At 48.8% G+C, this 18926-nt stretch overlaps 1 protein-coding gene across 2 annotated transcripts in view; it reads left to right on the forward strand.

Annotated features, from left to right (window-relative positions):
• The window catches only part of ERICH1 (glutamate rich 1), a 62398-nt gene that overhangs the window by 3006 nt on the left and 40466 nt on the right, over positions 1-18926 (forward strand). Inside the window, exon 2 of one of the 2 annotated variants that reach the window (XM_008708885.2) lies at positions 10539-10670. In XM_008708885.2, the coding sequence (XP_008707107.2) occupies positions 10539-10670 (132 nt within the window). Of the gene's footprint in view, positions 1-10538; positions 10671-18926 lie in introns of those variants that run through there. The other variant, XM_040643336.1, reaches the window with a different exon arrangement.

Here is an 18926-nt window from a genome sequence, read left to right on the forward strand (position 1 = left end):
AGTAGGGTCATCTGAGTGCACCTGTCAACTTGTAAAAACCTTTCTCAGCTCGCCAGATAGAGATGAATGAAACCTTGCATTGTTTTCCTCAGTCAGGGACCTTCTCTAAAAATGGCCTCCTTTTCCTATTGGATCGGTGATAGAATTGTCAAAGTGAGGTTTAAAATATTGCAGTTGGAAAGTTGGATTAGTAAGTCTTGGAAGCCTACAAATTAAGTGGGAAACTAAGTGTTAGTTTTGTGAGTCTTTTTTACAAGATCACTGAAGAGTGTGTCTCTAGGACAACACTTATGCTTCCAGAAACACCTATGGGGGAGATTGCAGTTGGAAAAGATTCTAAGCACTTGTAAATTATCGAAGCCTACAATCTGGGAACTGTGTGGTGGGCAGCGAAGGCTATGGCTGGTGCTGACTTGCCTCACAGCTCTGCTCTCTCGCTGCCCAGCCCCCTTCAGAGACACGGGGTCGCATGCAGAACTCTCACTTCACACTCACTCACGCAGCACATGTTCACTGAGTGTGCTGAGTGCGTGTGACATCTCATTCAGGCCCTGGGAATGAGCAGGGAACGAAAGAAACACTTTCATTCTAGGCAGGTTCCAGGCTGTTGCTTTGAGCTAGGGTCACCGTTGTGGCTGAGCCACAGCTCAAGAAAAAGATGCTCCGCTCTGGCATGGACCAAGAAAGCGTGACAGGGGTAGGCTGGCAGTCAGTCTGCAACCGTGGTTCTAGGGGCTTCCCTGAAGGCAGAGTGCTTCCTCTAGGTCGTGAATCCTAACACACAAATTGCCCTTGAGACAACTTGTAGTGAAACTGCGGAAATTCATAGGGAGGATGTTTTGCCTTTGCAGAGATACTACTTGAGTAAGAAGCAAAATTTTTTTTAATATGTTCTATTTTATGCGGGGAACATGTATGAACGGTACTAGCAGATATCTCCTGGGCCAGACTTTGCAAGCCTCTGGGAGGTAACAGGCAGACATGAAATGAACAGCTCTCCATAACTGAAGCGAGTCCCGTGAAGGCCCCCATATTGTAAGTGGAAGTTCAAGTGGCTTCCTTTGTGCTGGGGCAAATTGAGTGACTACCCAACATATCATCAAGTGCTAAATCAGGTGGGTACCGGCCGGCTCAGAGGAGCCGGAGGCAGAGGAAGCAGAATGACAGCAGTGGGAATCTAGAAGACTGTCCAGGTGGATTGGGTGGTAGCTGCCACAGGACTGGCTCCCTGTGGAATTGGCACTCCCTGGTAAGAGCGTGGGGTCCATCCCTGGGCCAGGAGGAACACACTCAGCTCTGGTCCTGCTTCTGCCCCTCACCACTGCAACGTGGATGCCACTGTCCCTCACTTCCTGCCACTCATGACTGTGCCGTGAACGCCAGTGTCACTCCCTGCCACTCACGACTATGCCATGGATACCACTATCACTCACTCCCTGCCACTCACGACTGTGCCATGGACACCACTGTCCCTCACTCCCTGCTCCTGTATTTATGAGATGAGTGGTAGGTAGAGATGATTAAACAAATAGATTCAAGTCAAGAGCTTGGCAGAATGCCAGTCCCCCAGTAATGCACCTCTTTCTCATCCAGCATCCCCCACCCTTTGGGCCAGTCACTTTTTGTTAATCCTAAGATTTCTCATCAAGATTTCTCATCAAGGTCATCTCAGCCTCTCATGTTATCAGGATTAAATGAGTGAGTGACCGTGGCCCTGGCTTCCCACCTCCACGCACTTGCACATTCCTCAGGATACTGAACCCAGCCCTGACCTATGTGCACCTGCACCTGCACTGGGCTCATCAGGCAGACGGGCAATTGAGGAATGTATGTAATGTACACAGTCCAGTGTTTCTTCATGAGACTTTGCTCCTGCCATGACCAATTGTCCCAGGGTGCGCTTCTCCTGGGAGCCAAGAGTGTGTGGCCAGCTGAGCCATTGGGCCCCCAAGATCCTTGTCCTCCAGGGACTCTCATTGGATGAGATCTGAACCGTAGTCAGTTTAGTCCCAGCTGGCCGAGACTTCGTCCTCTTCCCCTTGTCCTCGCATCTGAGGGAAGGCTCTGTGGTCGGCATAACCTACCCCTCACTGTGGCACTCTCTGTGGCCTGGATGCTGATGATAATGTTCCTGGAGCAGTGGGGCGGGGATGTGTGTGCATGTCTGTGTGTCTGTGTGTGAGTACACATGTGTGTGTATCTCTGTGTATGTACATGCATGTGTGTCTATGAGTGTGTGCATGTGTGTATCTGTGTCTATGTGCATGCGTGTGCATCTGTGTGCATGTGTGTGTCTGGTGCGTGCATGTGTGTGCTCATGTGTACATGCATGTGTGTTCATGTGTGTGCATGTGTATATCTCTGTGTGTGTGTGCACATGTCTCCCCTCTCGCACCCTCAGACTTACACACACAGGCAGCAGACTTACACACACCTCCTCTGGAGGCGCAGGACCACCGGCTCTGGTTGGGATGGATCTCTGTTGAAAAGAGACCCCCCTGTGCTTTTGCTGAGCTGCGTGCCTGGTGTCTGGTGCCAGCTAGCTCTGGGTGGCTGTTAGGGCCCAGCTTCATCCTTGTTGTGCCCGTGAGGCTTCCACAGTAGAAATAGCCTGGCTTTACTTATTCATATAAGTTGCCCAGGGCAGAAGGCTAGATTAGCGCCCCTACCCCACTGTTCCAGCTCCCATGATGGCATGCACCCTCCATCACACACGGCTGCCGTCTGGATTGTCACCACCAGATTCCTGTCGAATTCTTCTCCCAGCCAGGCTTCCTGTGCTCAGCAAGCATTTCCTGAATGAGCAAAGGAGTGAATGCACGAGCTCAGCAAGCATTTCCTGAATGAATGAATGAGATCATTAAGCATTTAATAAGTGAATGAATGAATGAGCTCAGCAAGCATTTCCTGAATGAATGAATGAGATCAGTAAGCATTTCATAAGTGAACCAATGAATGAGCTCAGCAAGCATTTCCTGAATGAATAAATGTGCTCAGCAAGCATTTCATGAATGAATGAATGAATGAGCTCAGTAAGCATTTCCTGAATGAATAACCCAGGGAACAGACAGACAAATGGCTCCATGCAAACCATGAATGCTGGTCCCTGGCTGCCCAGAAGCAGCCATGTTGGGGTAGGAATTGTGAGCTAGTATAGGTTTCGGGCACAGGAGGGGTGGGCGTTTGCTTCCATAAAAGACAAATCTGAAAGTGGACAGGATAATTGCGGGAAGGGGCAGGTCCAGCGGCAGGAGGGCCAGGCAGCGTGTGGTTGGGTTTCATGGGTGGGTGGAGACAACAGGGAGTAAGGCAGCACCCCTGGGGGACAAGTTTCAGGAGAAGACGACATGAGGACTGACCTTGTCAGTCCAGAGACATGCCTGGTGGGCAGTTGCAGACTGCTGTCCTTTGGATTTGACACAAGTCAGATTGGGGTGTGTGGATAAAGCAGGTTGCATCACCTGGAAACCAGGCGCCCAATGCTAGGATGCTGCTGTTCAGAGGGAGGTGGGCCCCCGTTGAGGGCCTGCCCTGTAATCCTCAGTTGTCTAGGGGCTGTCCTGGGTTCTTTCATGACACCGTTAGTCAGATGCAGCTGCAAGAGGACACAGCAGAAGCTCAAGAAAACCAAGGTCATTATACTCATGGGTCCTAGAGATGGAAGACATGCCGTGCCACCCCATGCTGGGCCACTGGGGGGGGAGCACTAGGGGAAGATTTAGACCAGGGCCTTTGTTAGGGTTTCCATGGGATAGGCGGGCAGGTCGTGGTAAACAATTTAGGTCTGGCTAGTTTGAACAGTTTTGGTGGGCTTTGAGCAATAAGGAAGGCCCTTAGTTGCCTGGCACCAGGCCTGGGATGGTCAAAGAAGAGGAATATTGCTCCTGGGTGTGGGATGGTGGGGAAGGGGGGCAGAGGGGTGTTGCTCGGGATGTGGTGTAGGTGGGGAAGGCCAAGCTCTGGATGGATTAGTTTTTGAGTATCAGAGGGACTCTCTTGCTTTGCGTCTCCTAAGAGTGGGCTGGCCCTGGGAGGGGCAGTCTCTCCACCCAGGAAAGTTTTTAAGATGTCAAAATATGATAATACAGTTCATCCTTGAACAACAGGGATTTGAACACGTGGGTCCACTTGGACATGGGTTTTTCCCATCAATACTGTGTAGTTCTGTAAATGTGTTTTCCTTATAATTTTTTAATAGTAATATTTTTTATTATATTACATTAGTCACCATACAGTACATCCCTAGTTTTTGATGTAAAGTTCCATGATTCATTACTTGCGTATAACACCCAGTGCACCATGCAATACGTGCCCTCCTTAATACCCATCACCAGCCTATCCCATTCCCCCACCCCCCCGAAGCCCTCAGTTTGTTTCCCACAGTCCATAGTCTCTCATGCTTCATTCCCCCTTCTGTTTACCCCCCTTTCTTCTTCCCTTTCTTCTCTTACTGATCTTCCTACTTCTTATGTTCCATAAATGAGTGAAACCATATGATAATTGTCTTTCTCTGCTTGACTTATTTCGCTTAGCATTATCTCCTCCAGTCCCGTCCATGTTGCAGCAAATGTTGAGAAATCGTTCTTTTTGATGGCTGAGTAATATTCCATTGTATATATGGATAACTTCTTAATCCAGTCATCTGTTGAAGGGCATCTCGGCTCCTTCCACAATTTAGCTATTGTAGACAATGCTGCTATGAACATTGGGGTGCATATGGCCCTTCTCTTCACTACGTCTGTATCTTTGGGGTAAATACCCAGTAGTGCAATTGCTCAGTTTTTAACTCCTTATAATTTTCTTAGTGACATTTTCTTTTCTCTGGTTTCCATTGTGAGAATACGTGATACACAGAGCAGACAAAATAAAGTTAATCGACTGTTTATGTTTTTAGTAAGGCTTCTGGCCAACAGTAGGCTATAGTAGTTTGGGGGAATCAAAAGTTATACAGGGGGCGCCTGGGTGGCACAGCGGTTAGGCATCTGCCTTCGGCTCAGGGCGTGATCCCGGCGTTGTGGGATCGAGCCCCACATCAGGCTCCTCTGCTGGAGCCTGCTTCTTCCTCTCCCACTCCCCCTGCTTGTGTTCCCTCTCTTGCTGGCTGTCTCTGTCTCTGTCGAATAAATAAATAAAAAATCTTTAAAAAAAAAAAAAGTTATACAGGGATTTGCAGCTGCACAGGGGTCCGTGAGCAAACCCCACGTTGCACAGGGGGCAGCTACACACTGAAGATCGAGTGCATGACACTGGCATTGTCCTGACTAGACGACTCAGTCAGGAGCACAGTGAAGTGCTAGGTCCAAGGTCACAGGCCGGCTGACAGTGACACAAAGCAGCACAGGCCACCAGCCTGGAAATGTGTGGATCAGGGGGAGGCCCAGGCGTGCCTGGCTTAGGGGCTGGAAAGCAGGATAGTACCCCACCTCTAAGACACAGTAGCAGGTGGCCAGGTCCCTCAGTGGAGGTGGGTTTCAGGACCCCAAGTTAGCGGGCATCTCCCAGTCTGTGTCCTCCCCGAGCCCTCCCACAGCAAGTGGTTCACCTAACCACTTCTGCCTGTGGCCCGGCTGCCAGTCTCACCTTGCCTTGGGGGCAATTCAAGATCTGGTGGATGAAAAAGCCAATGTTCGTGAAACTGGGAAAAATAAAGGTATTGAGTAGACATGTTAGGTTATCCTGTATATCCCCAGGTAGTAAAGCAAGTTTCTGAAGGGCCTGGGAACTCAGGCCACACGCTGGTCCCTCGGCGTGGTCCGTGAGGCCAGGAGCTCCCAAGCCACCTGGTCCCGTGTCCCTGCTGTGTCCCCTGGTGGGAACAGTTGAGGCTGGGACGGCTCTTCTGGCAGCTGACGCAGTAAGTCACGTGAGACACTCTGCAAGGAAAAATTGAGGACAAAGTTTGGATTTTTTTTTAAGTGTGAAAGTTTTGGGAGAAAATGAATATTCAGTGTCCATGTCACCCTTAGATGGGGAGAGTACATCATACTGGTCATGGTGTACGTTCCAATTATGTCCCCTTTGGGCACCATTTCTGGCTTTATTTTGAGTACTGTTTCCCTTTTATTTAAAACTTCAGAAAGCTTGCCAACTCTTTCTTAAATCTTAGCTAATTATTCTTTCATTTATGATTCTATTATGAAGCTCATTAAGAAACTATCATTCATTAAATTAGCATATTATCCTGCACTTTCCTTTCTTGTGAAGTGATAGGGTGCTATTATCAATGTATTCCTAGATTATAGACAATGGTTAAATACCTTGCCTCATTATTGGGATAAAATGGAAAGAATAAAATATTGAATATTGTTGAGAAAGCTATGGATAGACTGGTAGGTACTCAGCAGGCATTTAAACATAGTCTTTCCTGAGAAGATGAAACTCAAAATATCCGATTCCAAGAATACAGTAACCCTGAGAAAATTTTAACTTCAAGTGTCTGTTGAAACCTGGTATACCCAGGTCAGGATGGAAACAGGGGTGATGTGACCCAGGATTTGTTGAGGTGGGGGATGTCTCCGTTCTCGCTAACGCCGTGACCAGTGCATGGGTATCTGTCATTGGCATGCCTTGGAAGGTTTGCCCCTTGCTCAGGCTTTGGTGAGGAGGGGGCGTGATCACTCAGCCACAAAGCTTCTATTAATGTCCTTTTCTAGTCTTGTTTTTGGTAGCAGTTTTCATTTAAATAAGGTTTCAAAAAGCCCGGTGACCCTCAATTCTAGATAATCACTTTTCCACTTGTACATCTGTACACTGGAAACTCTGTAAAAGTGTGTCATAAACCTATTTGTTCTGTGTTTTCCTCTCAAAATTTTTAAAGTTATGTGTCACTATTTTAGGGTCCCTTCTATTTTTGTGTCATTTCAGGGAGTGTGGGGTGCCGCTAGTCTTACTCCTTCTCAGTAACATCCATCTTTAAAAGACTTTTGGAACTGCTTTCCTTCCTCATGTCCCCAGATTAGCTCTATACATGTTTTATCTGTCCTCTCTGAGTCCTGCTTTTCCAAAGACAGTGGTCTGCAGGGATGATAACGGGGGTTTTGACATACTTGCCTAGAGAATCACGAATGAGTAAACATCATTTCTACTCTCCCCCATCACAAGCTCTCCAAATGTACTGGGTGTATTTAGTAGAAACAGGTGTGTAGTTTACCCCCATTTTAAGTGAAATATGCTATGTACACAGATATTGAGGCGAATATATATTACTTTGTGATCAGACTGAACTTTTTAAAGAGAAAACCATTCCTGATATCGATGGGATGCTTTTTGTACCACGTATTTGTAATCTTGAATTTTTTCAGAATGGGTTAGAAAAAGAAAAAGCTCCTATTTCCATTTCTCTTTTCAGAAGAGCCTTTTTGAATGGAACACACAGCCAGTTTGCCCCAATTGGGAGACTACCCGGCCGGCCCGTGCGGAAGCTCGCTCGCCTGCTTCCCTCCAGCATCCCGGGCTTCTACTCTAACAGCACAGCACACAGGAAGGCCATTCCTTGCAATGCCACCGTTAACACCTTTGTTAAAAATGGGACATACTCCCTTTTCTGTACTCAACTGTTAGATTTTAGAACCAGTAACGGCATTGAAAAAGAGTTACTCACTAGAATGAGTAAACTCACACACACACTAGATCAAAAGGTGCATTTCAACAAACCAGAAGTGACAGGTGCTTTTTAAAAATGATGCTTGGGGTGCCTGGGTGGCACAGTCGTTAAGCATCTGCCTTCGGCTCAGGGCGTGATCCCGGCGTTATGGGATCGAGCCCCTCATCGGGCTCCTCCGCTGGGAGCCTGCTTCTTCCTCTCCCACTCCCCCTGCTTGTGTTCCCTCTCTCGCTGGCTGTCTCTATCTCTGTCAAATAAATAAATAAAATCTTAAAAAAAAAATAAAAAGAAAGTCTATAAAAAAAATTAAAAATGATGCTTTACTATGTACCAATATCCCGAAAAAAATACTGGTACTTTCTTTTATGTTTTGCTTTTCACATGAATCACTAAGTAAATTTGACCAGTCGGAAGACATGCTTTGTTTACAGAATTAAGTCCATATTTGTAGGAAACCATCAAGCAGTTCATAGGGTACATGTTTTATTCATAACTGTGGGCTCCGAGTAGCAGTGAGAGTTTAAGTAGCTCTAAACCATGTTTTTAGGCCTAAAATAGCTGGCTGTTTCTGTTTAAATGAACTATGAACTCTTTTAGTGCTATGTGCATGAAATACCAGGATGGGAGAGTCTGTTGTGGGAAAGGGCTCTGGGACTCGGGTGCGCTGCAGAAAGTTCCCCCTTTAGTGGGTAGTCGGAAGTGTGTGAGGAAGAGGTGAGGTAGGAAGGTGCAGACGGAGGGGTATGGTGGGTGCAGCCACGTCTGTGTCAGTGCCACTATGGCCAGGGGGGCATTTCAAGGTGGGAAATGCTGGGGCTCAGCTCACCTTAACCCGTTGTCTTACCCAGCAGGGGCAGAATGGAACATTCTTCTCTGCCACGTAAGGAATCACCCACAACTGTTGTTTCTAACTGAAACTCTGGAAACTTCTCTTCCATGTATCACTGAGTACCACCAAACATTTCTTTTAAACATTGTGCACAACAGGCTGTTTCTCCCCACGGTTCTGGTTCGGTGATGCTCCCAGGCCCGTGCCTGCAAACCCGTTCTGCAGAAGGCTTTGGGAACATTTCGCCTCAGCAGATTGTGTTGGAAACACACTTTGTGCCGGGTCCCATGCTAACGACGGTTTTGTAGAACATTCAACCAAGTGCATGGGGAATCTTTCATTGCTAGGACCTGTGGTCTTAAATGCCAGCGTCATTAGCACGGACCACTTTCCTTCCAGCAGAGGAGCCCCTGCTGCGGAAGGGGGCCGCCTTCCTCCCTGGGAGCCACCAGCTGTGTTCCAGCGCATTCTCTGAGGAGTCATCATAGTAGAGGGAGCCCTTTGGAATTTTGAAACCCAAATTCTGTTCTTAAAACTAGAACGGGTCAGTGGGATTATTCCTAGTAGGAATACTGCCCGACAATGTGATGAAACTGGGAGGCTGAGGGTACCCATGCCCCCAGCTGTGGCAGGACTGCACTGCCTACCGTGAATCTGGGAGTCCCCACGTGCTGGCTTCCAGCATTCTGGTTTCTGCTGGTCGGCTGCCAGTCACCCCAGAGCAGCTCTCTCCCATTCTGTTGAGTTTGTTTCTGAATTTACAAATTCATTTTATTAACCTTTCCCCTCTCCTTTTCCAGGATGCTGTTTTGAGATTCATGCCTGTTCCTTATCCATACTTCCATCAGGACAGAAATATTTATTCATTATGACAGCTCTTTTTCCAGTTAAAGTAGAATGCCAACTAAACTAAACACGTGTGTGTTAGAGCTGGGGTTGGGTTCCTAACTGCAGCGGTGAGCTTGTACAGGTGCACTGGAGGGAGTGGCCCGTGCTGCCGGCCGGGGGTGCTGCTCTGTCTGCCCGGCTGCACACGCGGCCCTGGGGCCTGCTGTGTGAACTGCAGGTGGACCAGCCCTGTCTAGGGGGACACTTCATACCCAGCACCTGAACTCCAAATTCAGAAACTGGTTCACAGTCGTACTTTACACGAAACTCAGAGAGATAAGAACACTGGAGGGAAGAAAGACTACTTATCCAAAAGTAAACACCTGAGTTTATACTCACCGCTACCCAGATCTGCAGCCCTCTGTTCCCAGGCTGCTCGTCCTGTGGGGAGGGGGTCCTCTGATGAACCAAGCTGGAGGTCGCCTGATGGAAAGTGCAGGGACCCTTGAAGGATAGTGCTGGGGGGTCTCTGATGGACAGTCCTGGGGGTCCTTGGGGGACAGTGCTTGGGAGGGTCCTCTGATAGACGGTCCTGGGGGTGCTTGGGGGACAGTGCTGGGGGGTCTCTGATGGACGGTCCTGGGGGTCCTTGGGGGACAGTGCTTGGGGGGTCCTCGGATGGTTCTGGGGGTCCTTGAGGGACAGTGCTGAGGGGTCCTCTAATGGACGGTCCTGGGGTCCTTGGGGACTGTGCTTGGGGGGTCCTCTGATGGACGGTCCTGGGGCTCCCTGGGGGACAGTGCTGGGGGTCTTCTCATGGACAGTCCTGGGGGGGGGTCCTCTCATGGACGTTCCTGGGTATCCTCTGATGGATGGTTGTGGCAGTCCTCTGGTGGACAGTGCAGGGGAATTCTTGGATGGACAGTGTTGGGGGTCCTTTGGGAACAGTGCTGGGGACATCCTCTGATGGACAGTCCTGGGGTCCTCTAGTGGACGGTCCTGGGGATCCTCCGATGGATGATTCTGGGTGTCTTCTGGGGGACAGTACTGAGGGTCTTCTGATGGACAGTGCTGGGGATCCTCTGATGGACAGTACAGGGGAGTCCCTGGGGGACAGTGCTGGGGATCCTTGGGGGGACAGTGCTAGGGTGTCCTCACATACATTCCCTTTTTTGTCTGGTGATAATGTCAGGCTATGTCTTTATTTTATATAAAATCCATTTGTGATTTAAACTGCCATGAATAATTCCTCCTCTTTTCTTTGTCAATTGGTTGTAGTGTTTGTGGAAAAAGTGCTGAGGAGGCTTTTCCCTAGTGTTCCCTGTGGCCAAGAAAAGAGTGCTCCCGTGACTCCAGCTTCTGACAAACCAGCTGGGAGAGTGGCTGCCGAGAAGGCCCCCACTTTGACAGGTGAGGGGCTTGCAGGGGGGAGGGGGGTCACCAACGGTTTCCTGTCTGCCCCGGAGCAGGTGGCTCCGGCCTGGCTGCCATGGGTGCTGAGCGCCAGGGTCCCTGTCCCCACGTGCTCCAGTCCAGTACGCTCACAGGGAGAGAAGCCAGTGCTGGTGCCGCCATCATAGAGCCCTTCTCTGATCTCGGAGATGACCGCTGACCCCACCAACCTTGTCTGTCCTCTGCCACTGTCACTCTGTCCCAGGTGCTGGCCCTGTAGCACCTGGGACTGTGTCCACGCAGCACGGGCTCCTGACGGTTCTCCTGCTTTTGTCCCTCATCCATGGGTCTTGGGCAGAGGTCTGTCTGAGCTTCTCAAGCAGGAGGATGGTCTGCAGTGGAGCCTCCTTAACTGGCCCCCAGCAGCTTGGGGTCTCCTGCTGGTATGGCACCGCTGGGTGGGAAACGCAGGGAGATGCCATGTGGGCCGTGCTGCGAGTCCCCGTCCTTGGGCTCGGTTCTGTTTCCTCTGGCATGAGCCTGTACTGGCCTTTGTTCCCACGTGACTCTGTTCCTGAGTGCTGGCCCCGTGGAGTGACCGTGACGGAAGAGACAGGTTAGTTCCCTGGATGCATGTATCCGACGACATACCCTTAGCATGATCTCAGCAGCAGGCCCAGGAGTCCCACCGTTCTGCTTGCTGCCCCCGAGGCCAGGTCTGTGTGGGCAAGCCCACAAAACCTGTTGACCTGTGAGACAGTGAATGCCGTGGGCACCGCACTGTGCACGTGAGTACAGGCAGTCAAGAAGGAGATGCTATCCCCCCACTTTCACAGGTGGGGTCGTGGCAGGCGTGCTCCTCCTCCGGGACAAACCCACATATACTGTGCTGCCTTCCTGTGTCCTTGTCCTGTACCGTGCCGTGCTAATAACGGTGTGGCCGCCCGTGTGGAGCCCCGCCTGCACCAGCACCGCAGGGACTTCTTGCTGTGAGCGAGCCGCTGCTGTGGTCCAGGACCCAGCGCAGGGTGATGTCACAAGCACGCACACCAACCCCAAGGAATGGCGTGTTTCCCTTTCCAGGTGGCCTACCAGTGAGTGCTGAACCGTGTCCCCAGATCCACCATCCAGGCCCCAACCCCTGTGCTGCAGGATGTACCCAAAGATGGGGCCTCTACGAGGTGGCTGAGGTGACTGAGGTCACGAGGGTGGGCCCTCAGGCAGTATGACTGACAGGTGCCTCATCGCAAGAGGGAGTCATGACCCAGACCCACACTGGGGGATGAGCACGGGAGGACACCGGGAGAGACGACATCTGCACACCAAGCAGAGAGGCCCAGACCTGTCTTGCCGGCATGTGGACCCCAGACTCCCGCCTCTGGGCCGTGAGTGACACAGGTCTGTGCTGCAGGCCTCCTGCTGCCGGGGCTGACCTACCAATCGGAAACATGTGTGTCCTGGAGTTTGCACAACTGAGTTCGGAAAGCGGAGTGCTGTGGGGAAGGCGTGCCTCCCCACATGAGAAGCAGGCCATCCTGTGATGGCCCAGTTTTCTCTCTGAATATTACTGAATCAACGTTCTTAATCTTTGTCAAAAGTTTGTTTTTAGGGTTTAGTTGCATTTTCTTCTGTCTTGTAACTTGACAGTTGTAACGGTGATTAGTCACCAGTGATAAGGCTGGTGGAACATCAGATAAGGAAGTCTGTGTCCACATGGATGAACTCGTCTCCAACAGAAGCGAACACCTATGAAGCCCAGGCCGGTTTCCCCGGGAGGACGGGTCTCCGTGTGCTCGCTCTGTGGCCCAAGGCCCACGGCCTCCACGGCACTGCCCTCGCAGGCCTGGAGCACTGCTCTTCACGTGTAAGTCGTGGGGTCAAAGCAAGGGCTGTGAGACTTCACCTCTCCTCCTAAGCATGGTGAGGAGACAGCTCATTCTGTCATGGCGGCGTCCATCTATGCATGGTGGTGGCGCACAGGCAGCCGCACGCTCTGGGGGTGAGTGTTTGCCATCGGTGTGGGGAGGAGTATTTGCCATCGGTGTCTGTTCTGTTCCTACACGTCACTCACGCTCTCTGAAGTGGCTCCTGACCCTCTGCGCAACGTCTTTGCACCTGATCTTGTGCTCAGTCACTTCGTGTCAGCAGGCACCTGTAAATACCGTCGTTGGGCCTGGAGACGTTAATTAAACGTGAAAAATACCATCGCGAAGTTCAGTTCAGAATGTGTTTATGACATGGAAACCACGGGTTCACAAGGCCCCGAAGCAGTTCTGTCGAGTGGGCGCATCGCACGTGTCCGTTGGAAGGTCTCACTGGGTCCCTGCACACATTCCATCCCAAGCGCCAGGAGCGCCATCCGGGGGGCCAGGCTGTGGTCAGGAAGCAGAGGTGCAGACTCCCTGCGGAGCGCAGAGCCCGAGGCCAGGCTCCATCCCACGAACCTGAGATCATGACCTGAGCTGAAATCAAGAGTCGGATGCTTAACTGAGCCACCCAGGCGCCCCTAATTTTTTTTTTTTTCAGATAAAATTCACATAACCTCAGGTTTATTGTTTTAACCATTTCAGAGTGTTCCGTGCAGTGATTTTTAGTATATTAACAAACGTGCAAACACCACCGCTAAGTCCAGGTCATGGTTATCACTCCAGAAACAAACCCTGTGCCCATTAGCAGGCACTCCCATTCCCTGCCCCTACTTTCTGTTCTGTGGGTTTGTCTCTTCTGCACATTCCACGTATGTGGAATTCTATGCTCGGTGGCCTGTTGCAACTGGCTCCCCTCCTTCAGCATCGTGTGTTCAGGTCTGTCCACGTTGCAGCGTGTCTACACTCCATTTCTCTTTACCTGTCAGATGTGTAGAGCACATTGCATCTATTCATTACTCAATGGATGGACATTTGGGTGGTTTCTGCTTCTTGACTGTTATCAGTGATGCTGCCGTGAACATCCTTGAGCAAGTGTGTATGTGTGGACATGTGTTTTCACTTGTCCTGGGTGTGCACCTGGGCGTGTGCTTGCTGGTCCCATGGTAGTTCTAAAGGGTGGCCACAATGTTGTCCCCGCGGCCACTCCACGCAACACCCCTAGCAGCTGCACGAGGGCTCCAGTCCCCCACACCCTTCCTGTATCTGCTGTTTTATGTTTTCTTGATGGCAGCTGTCCTAGCGGGTATGAGGTTGTATCTCACCGTGGTTCTGATTTTCATTTTCTCGATGACCAAGCATGGGGAGCGTCTTCTCATGCATGTGTTGGCCATCTGTGTATCCAGAGAAATACCTGTGTGAGTCCTTGTAAGTTGAACTGTTTGTCTTTTGTTGTTGAGTTGTGAGAGTTGGTTATACTCTGGATACTAGACCCTTATCAGATGTGTGACCTGCAGATACTTCCTTCCATATTGTGGTTGTCTTTCCACTTCCTTGATGTGTCCTTGGAAGCACAAAAGATTTCAAGTTTGATTGAGTCTCATATATCTATTTTTTCTTCTGTTGCCTGTGGTTTTGGTGTTATATCTAAGAAACCGTTGTCAAATCTAAGGTCCCAAATTTTACATTTAGGTTTTCTGGGAGTTTCATAGTTTTACCTCTGACATTGAAGTTATCAATGCCTTCCAAGTTAACAGTTGTATATGGTGTGATGCAGGGGTCCAGATCCAGCCCTTCACCTATGGGCATCCTTGTCCCCACCGATCATGGAGCAGGTTGCTTTTTCCACTGATGGCCTTGGCACCCTTGTCAGAAATCAATCTGGGCTTTCAGTTCTAGTCCATTGGTCTATATGTCTGTCCTGTGCCAGGACCACACTGTTTTAATTACAGCTTGGTAGTAAGTTTGGAAATCAGGAAGTAAGGGTCTTCCAACTTTGTTCTTTTTCAAGCCTGTTTTAGCTATCAGGGTCCCTTGCAATTCCACATGAATCTTAGGATCAGCTTATCCATTTCTGTAAAAAAAAAAAAAAAAAAAAAAAAAAAAGCAATTGGATTTTGATCCACATTGCATTGAATGTGCAGAACACTGTGGGGGGGTTGCCCTCATAACTATATTCACTTGTCCAGTTCATGAATTTAGAACAACTTTCTGTTTAAGTCATCTTTTATTTCTTTCAACAATATTTCATAGCTTTTACTATAAATTTTACACTTAAAAAATGTTTATTCCTAAGTATTGTATTCTTTTTGATACTATGTAAGTGGAATTACTTTCTTCTTTTGATTTCTTTTTTGGAACGCTCATCGCTGGTGTGTGGAAATAACATGAATCCTCTGACCTCGGAACAGGCAGTTGTTTCCTAAATACGGATATTCAGGTTTTTGTGTCTTGATCTTGTACCCTACAACTTTGCCAAATGTATTACCTCTAACAATTTTGTGTGCATGTGTGCACATGTGTGTCTTCAGCGTTTTCTACATACAAGATCATGTCTTCTGTGGGGAGAGCTGTTTTATTTCTTCCTGTTCAATCTGGATGCATTTTCTTTCTTTTTTTCCTTTCTTACTTCCTTTTTTTTTTTTAAATAATATGTTAGTCACATTTTTTACTTCCTGAAATATCAGTGTATGAGGGAAACTGGTCTCTCTACTGGTCTTGGGGAGAGGATCCAGGCTCTCCCTCTGCACGGGATGTCCACAGTGGGCTTTGCACACATACCCTTCGTCAGGTTGAAGTTCTCTCCTATTCCTAGTTTGTTGAATGCTTTTTTTTTCTTTAATTATGAAAGAGCAACATACTTTAATGAAGCAATAAGCCTTAGAAATTTTGAAGGAAAAACATAATTTATTTGCAGCTGGAAAAAGAAATCTTGGCTAGAGCAAAACAATGAAATCTCGAACAAATAGACAAAACTTGTCTGAAGCTTCTGTAAACGTTATTTTGAGAAGTCCCTTGGACGCATGGTGCTCCTGGAGGTGACAGCTTGGTGATCGTCAGAGCTGAAGTGGTGCCCATATCTTTGTAGGGTTGGAACAAGGCAGCCCAAATGAAGAAGGGTGCCTTTATCAGTGAGTCCTTGGATATGAGATTGGGAGAATGCTCTTTGTGGATAGGACACAGCGTGGTAATTATGGTAATTATTTAGCCAATTTACTGATGTTTGTTCACTTCTCAGAAACCCTTTTCCTCTTTCTGGTTTTAAAAGAATGCTGGTAATTCCACTTGGTAAAGACAAGGGTATAATCTGCAGGTAGGCGAAACAACCAATGTGTATGCATTTGGTAAACTGCTTTCACTCAGAAGCCCGTATCAGACCTTTATTTTTCATTATTGCTCTTACTTTATTTTTAATTGATTCGTGTATCTGCACATATCCTAAAGTCCTACAAGTAGTCCTGCAGGAATTACCATGACAAGCAGCAACATGCACAACACAGGTCCCCAGGTCTGCACCTGCTGTCTGGCAATGCTCCCACTGTGCTTCTGAAGCCTCTCCTGGGCCCGGCGAGCCTCCCTGCTGGCTCCTGGTGGTGAGGCCCTGCCCCCTCACAGACATGCATGGTCACCTCTGGCCTTCCAGTGTCAGTCAGCCACAGTATTGTGGGCTTGGGACCCACTGTTTGCACTGTGATGAACATGTGGAGAGTATTTGCCACTGAGTCACATAATATGTGATGATTCTGTTTCGTACAACTTCTGGTGGAGTAGAGTTAGTGGTGCTTCATGGAGTTCATAATTTTCTTGGGTGTTTGTTTGCCTAATTTTCTAAATACTTCCCACTTTCCCCTAACTGCCCCCGCAGGCCATGGTCCGCAGCACCTTTGATGCGGTCAGACCTTGGGAGCTCTGTGGGTTCCATCATTTTGTAGCGATCGCCTGCACCGCATGGACCCGCTCCTCTGCCAGCCTAGACCCGTCTCTTCCCTTCAAGAGGATTTGTCTCCTTTGTCGGAGTAGCTTCTTGACAAATGGTTTTTGGGAAATAAATATTTTGGGGACTTTGGATTGTGAAATATCTTGATTCTTGTACTTACACGTCACGGGGTGTAGATTTCTTAGTTAGAAACCGCCTTCTCTCAGAGGTTTGAAGACTCCACCTGCAGCGTCCACTGTCGATGCTACAAAGTCAGCTGCCGTTCTGATGCTCAGTCCCGTTGGAAATAGCCATGGGTCCCCCCTCTGGACTGTGTTGGCTTTTTCTTTCTGACCCCAGAGAACTGAAATAGAACACAGATGTTTTTCCGTAAGGGTCTCTTTCTGTCTGCTGCACCAGGGGTCCCATGGGCCGTTGAGTCTGGAAACACGGGTGCCATGAGGCTTTCCTGGTCACTCCTCCCTGGGATTCCTGTCGTCAGGCTTTGGGGCTCCCAAGAGATCACCTTGCTTTCTTTCCTCTTATTTTTATGTCTTTGTCATCTTGGTCTCCTTTCTGGGCAATTTTCTCAACTTTATTGTCCACATTTTGTGCTTCTTTCTCATTCTGTTCTCCTGTTTCAGCTTTTGGGGTGAGTCAGAGGACTCCACCTGCTTACAGATGGGCCTCCTCTGCCTCAGTCTCCCCACACAGACACCCAGCCTGCCTGCACGCCCTGCCAGCTTCCAAAACCACACTGCTGTCACTCACCTGGAGGCCCTTCTATCCACCCTCCTCCTCTAGGTGGCATCTGGGGAGGGAGTGGCAGTGGGTGCCTCTGTTCGGTACTGCATCTCTGTCCTCGAGTTGCCTGATTGTGTATGGGTGGAATCTGCCCTTGCGCTCAGGGCCTGAGGCCACGTGGTCACTGCCCCGAGGGACTGCCCAGGTGCCCTGTGGGGCTTCCTTCCTCAGCCACTCTTCTCCCATTTGAAAAGGAGGGCCTAGCAAGTGAGGATGCCACTTCGGTGTACCCACCAAGGATGACTGGGAATACTGGTCTCATGGAAAGAAAATGAATTATTCTAAGGATGGGTAACACATCTCTCTGCAAGTCAGACCTTTGGCATTCCTTTGCTTTCAGCAAAACTGAAGGAAACAATTGAGTTATCAGCCAATAGATCATGAATAGTAATTTTGTTTGATGATGGATTTCTCTGTGATTTTGGCATATGATTTAGAAAGAATTCAATGAAACAAGTAATATTGCTATTTTTAAAAAGCCACACACTGTCATCTGCCTATTTTTGTGTTCAAAGTTTCTGAGCAGTTACCTCTGTAAAAATGCAAAACAGTAACAGCATTCCAGCAAAACCCTGTCTCGTTGTAGCAGGGACAGACGTCCTGCTTTCTCAGCAAGAGAGTTGTTTTACAGTTACTTTGATCAATTGCCTTCTATTAGTTGTAATAATTTAGAAAAAAATTACATTTAGCATCGTGGAAATTTTTGAAAGAATTCAGTTTGTTTGAGAAGTATGGTGTGATAGAATTACTACTATATGAGGGCAAAACTGTGGGGGCGTTGGAGTGCCAGAGGAGAAAAGGATAGTGTAGCATTTCTAACTGAGCCAAGAGCTCATATATGTTGTTTCTGTGGATGCAGGTGGCCATCAATTTGTGTGGGGTGTGGATTCCCTTTAGATACGAATACTTACCATCCAGCACAAGTAGGTGTCGGATGTGGCAGCTGCAATGTGTGTGTATGGGGCATGCAGTTTAAAGCCACTGTTTCGGGATGCCTGGGCGGCTCAGTCGGTTAAGTGTCTGCCTTCGGCTCAGGTCATGATCTTGGGATCCTGGGATCCAGTACCACATCGGGCTCCCTGCTCAGCAGGGAGTCCGCTTCTCCCTCTCCCCCTCCTTGTGCGTACGCTCTCTCTCTCTCTCTCTCTCTCTCTCTGGCAAATAAATAAAATCTCTTTAAAAAAATAAAATAAAAAAACCACTGGTTTTTTTTTTAATGATTTTTTATTATATTATGTCAGTCACCATACAGTACATCCCCGGTTTCCGATGTAAAAAGTTCGATGATTCATTAGTTGCGTATAACACCCAGTGCACCATGCAATACGTGCCCTCCTTACTACCCATCACCGGTCTGTCCCATTCCCCCACCCCCTCCCCTCTGAGGCCCTCAGTTTGTTTCTCATAGTCCATAGTCTCTCATGCTTCATTCCCCCTTCTGATTACCCCCCCTTTCTTTATCCCTTTCTTCCCCTACCGATCATCCTAGTTCTTATAAAAAACCACTGTTTTGGGGACTGTGTGTGCAGGAGCACCCCTCTGAGCGGCGGTCTGGTGGGCTCGTGCTGTTGCATCTGCGCTCTTAGGGACTGTGAAAATCAGTAAGTGGAGGAACATCTATGAGTGCCTGGAGTTGCCCGTGAAAATGTTGCAAAGCTCTTTTTGGTAAAAACTGCAGTCAGTTTTCCA

The sequence above is a fragment of the Ursus maritimus genome, unplaced genomic scaffold (assembly GCF_017311325.1).
Source record: "Ursus maritimus isolate PB19 unplaced genomic scaffold, ASM1731132v1 scaffold_28, whole genome shotgun sequence".
In the NCBI taxonomy this organism is placed as follows: domain Eukaryota; kingdom Metazoa; phylum Chordata; class Mammalia; order Carnivora; family Ursidae; genus Ursus; species Ursus maritimus.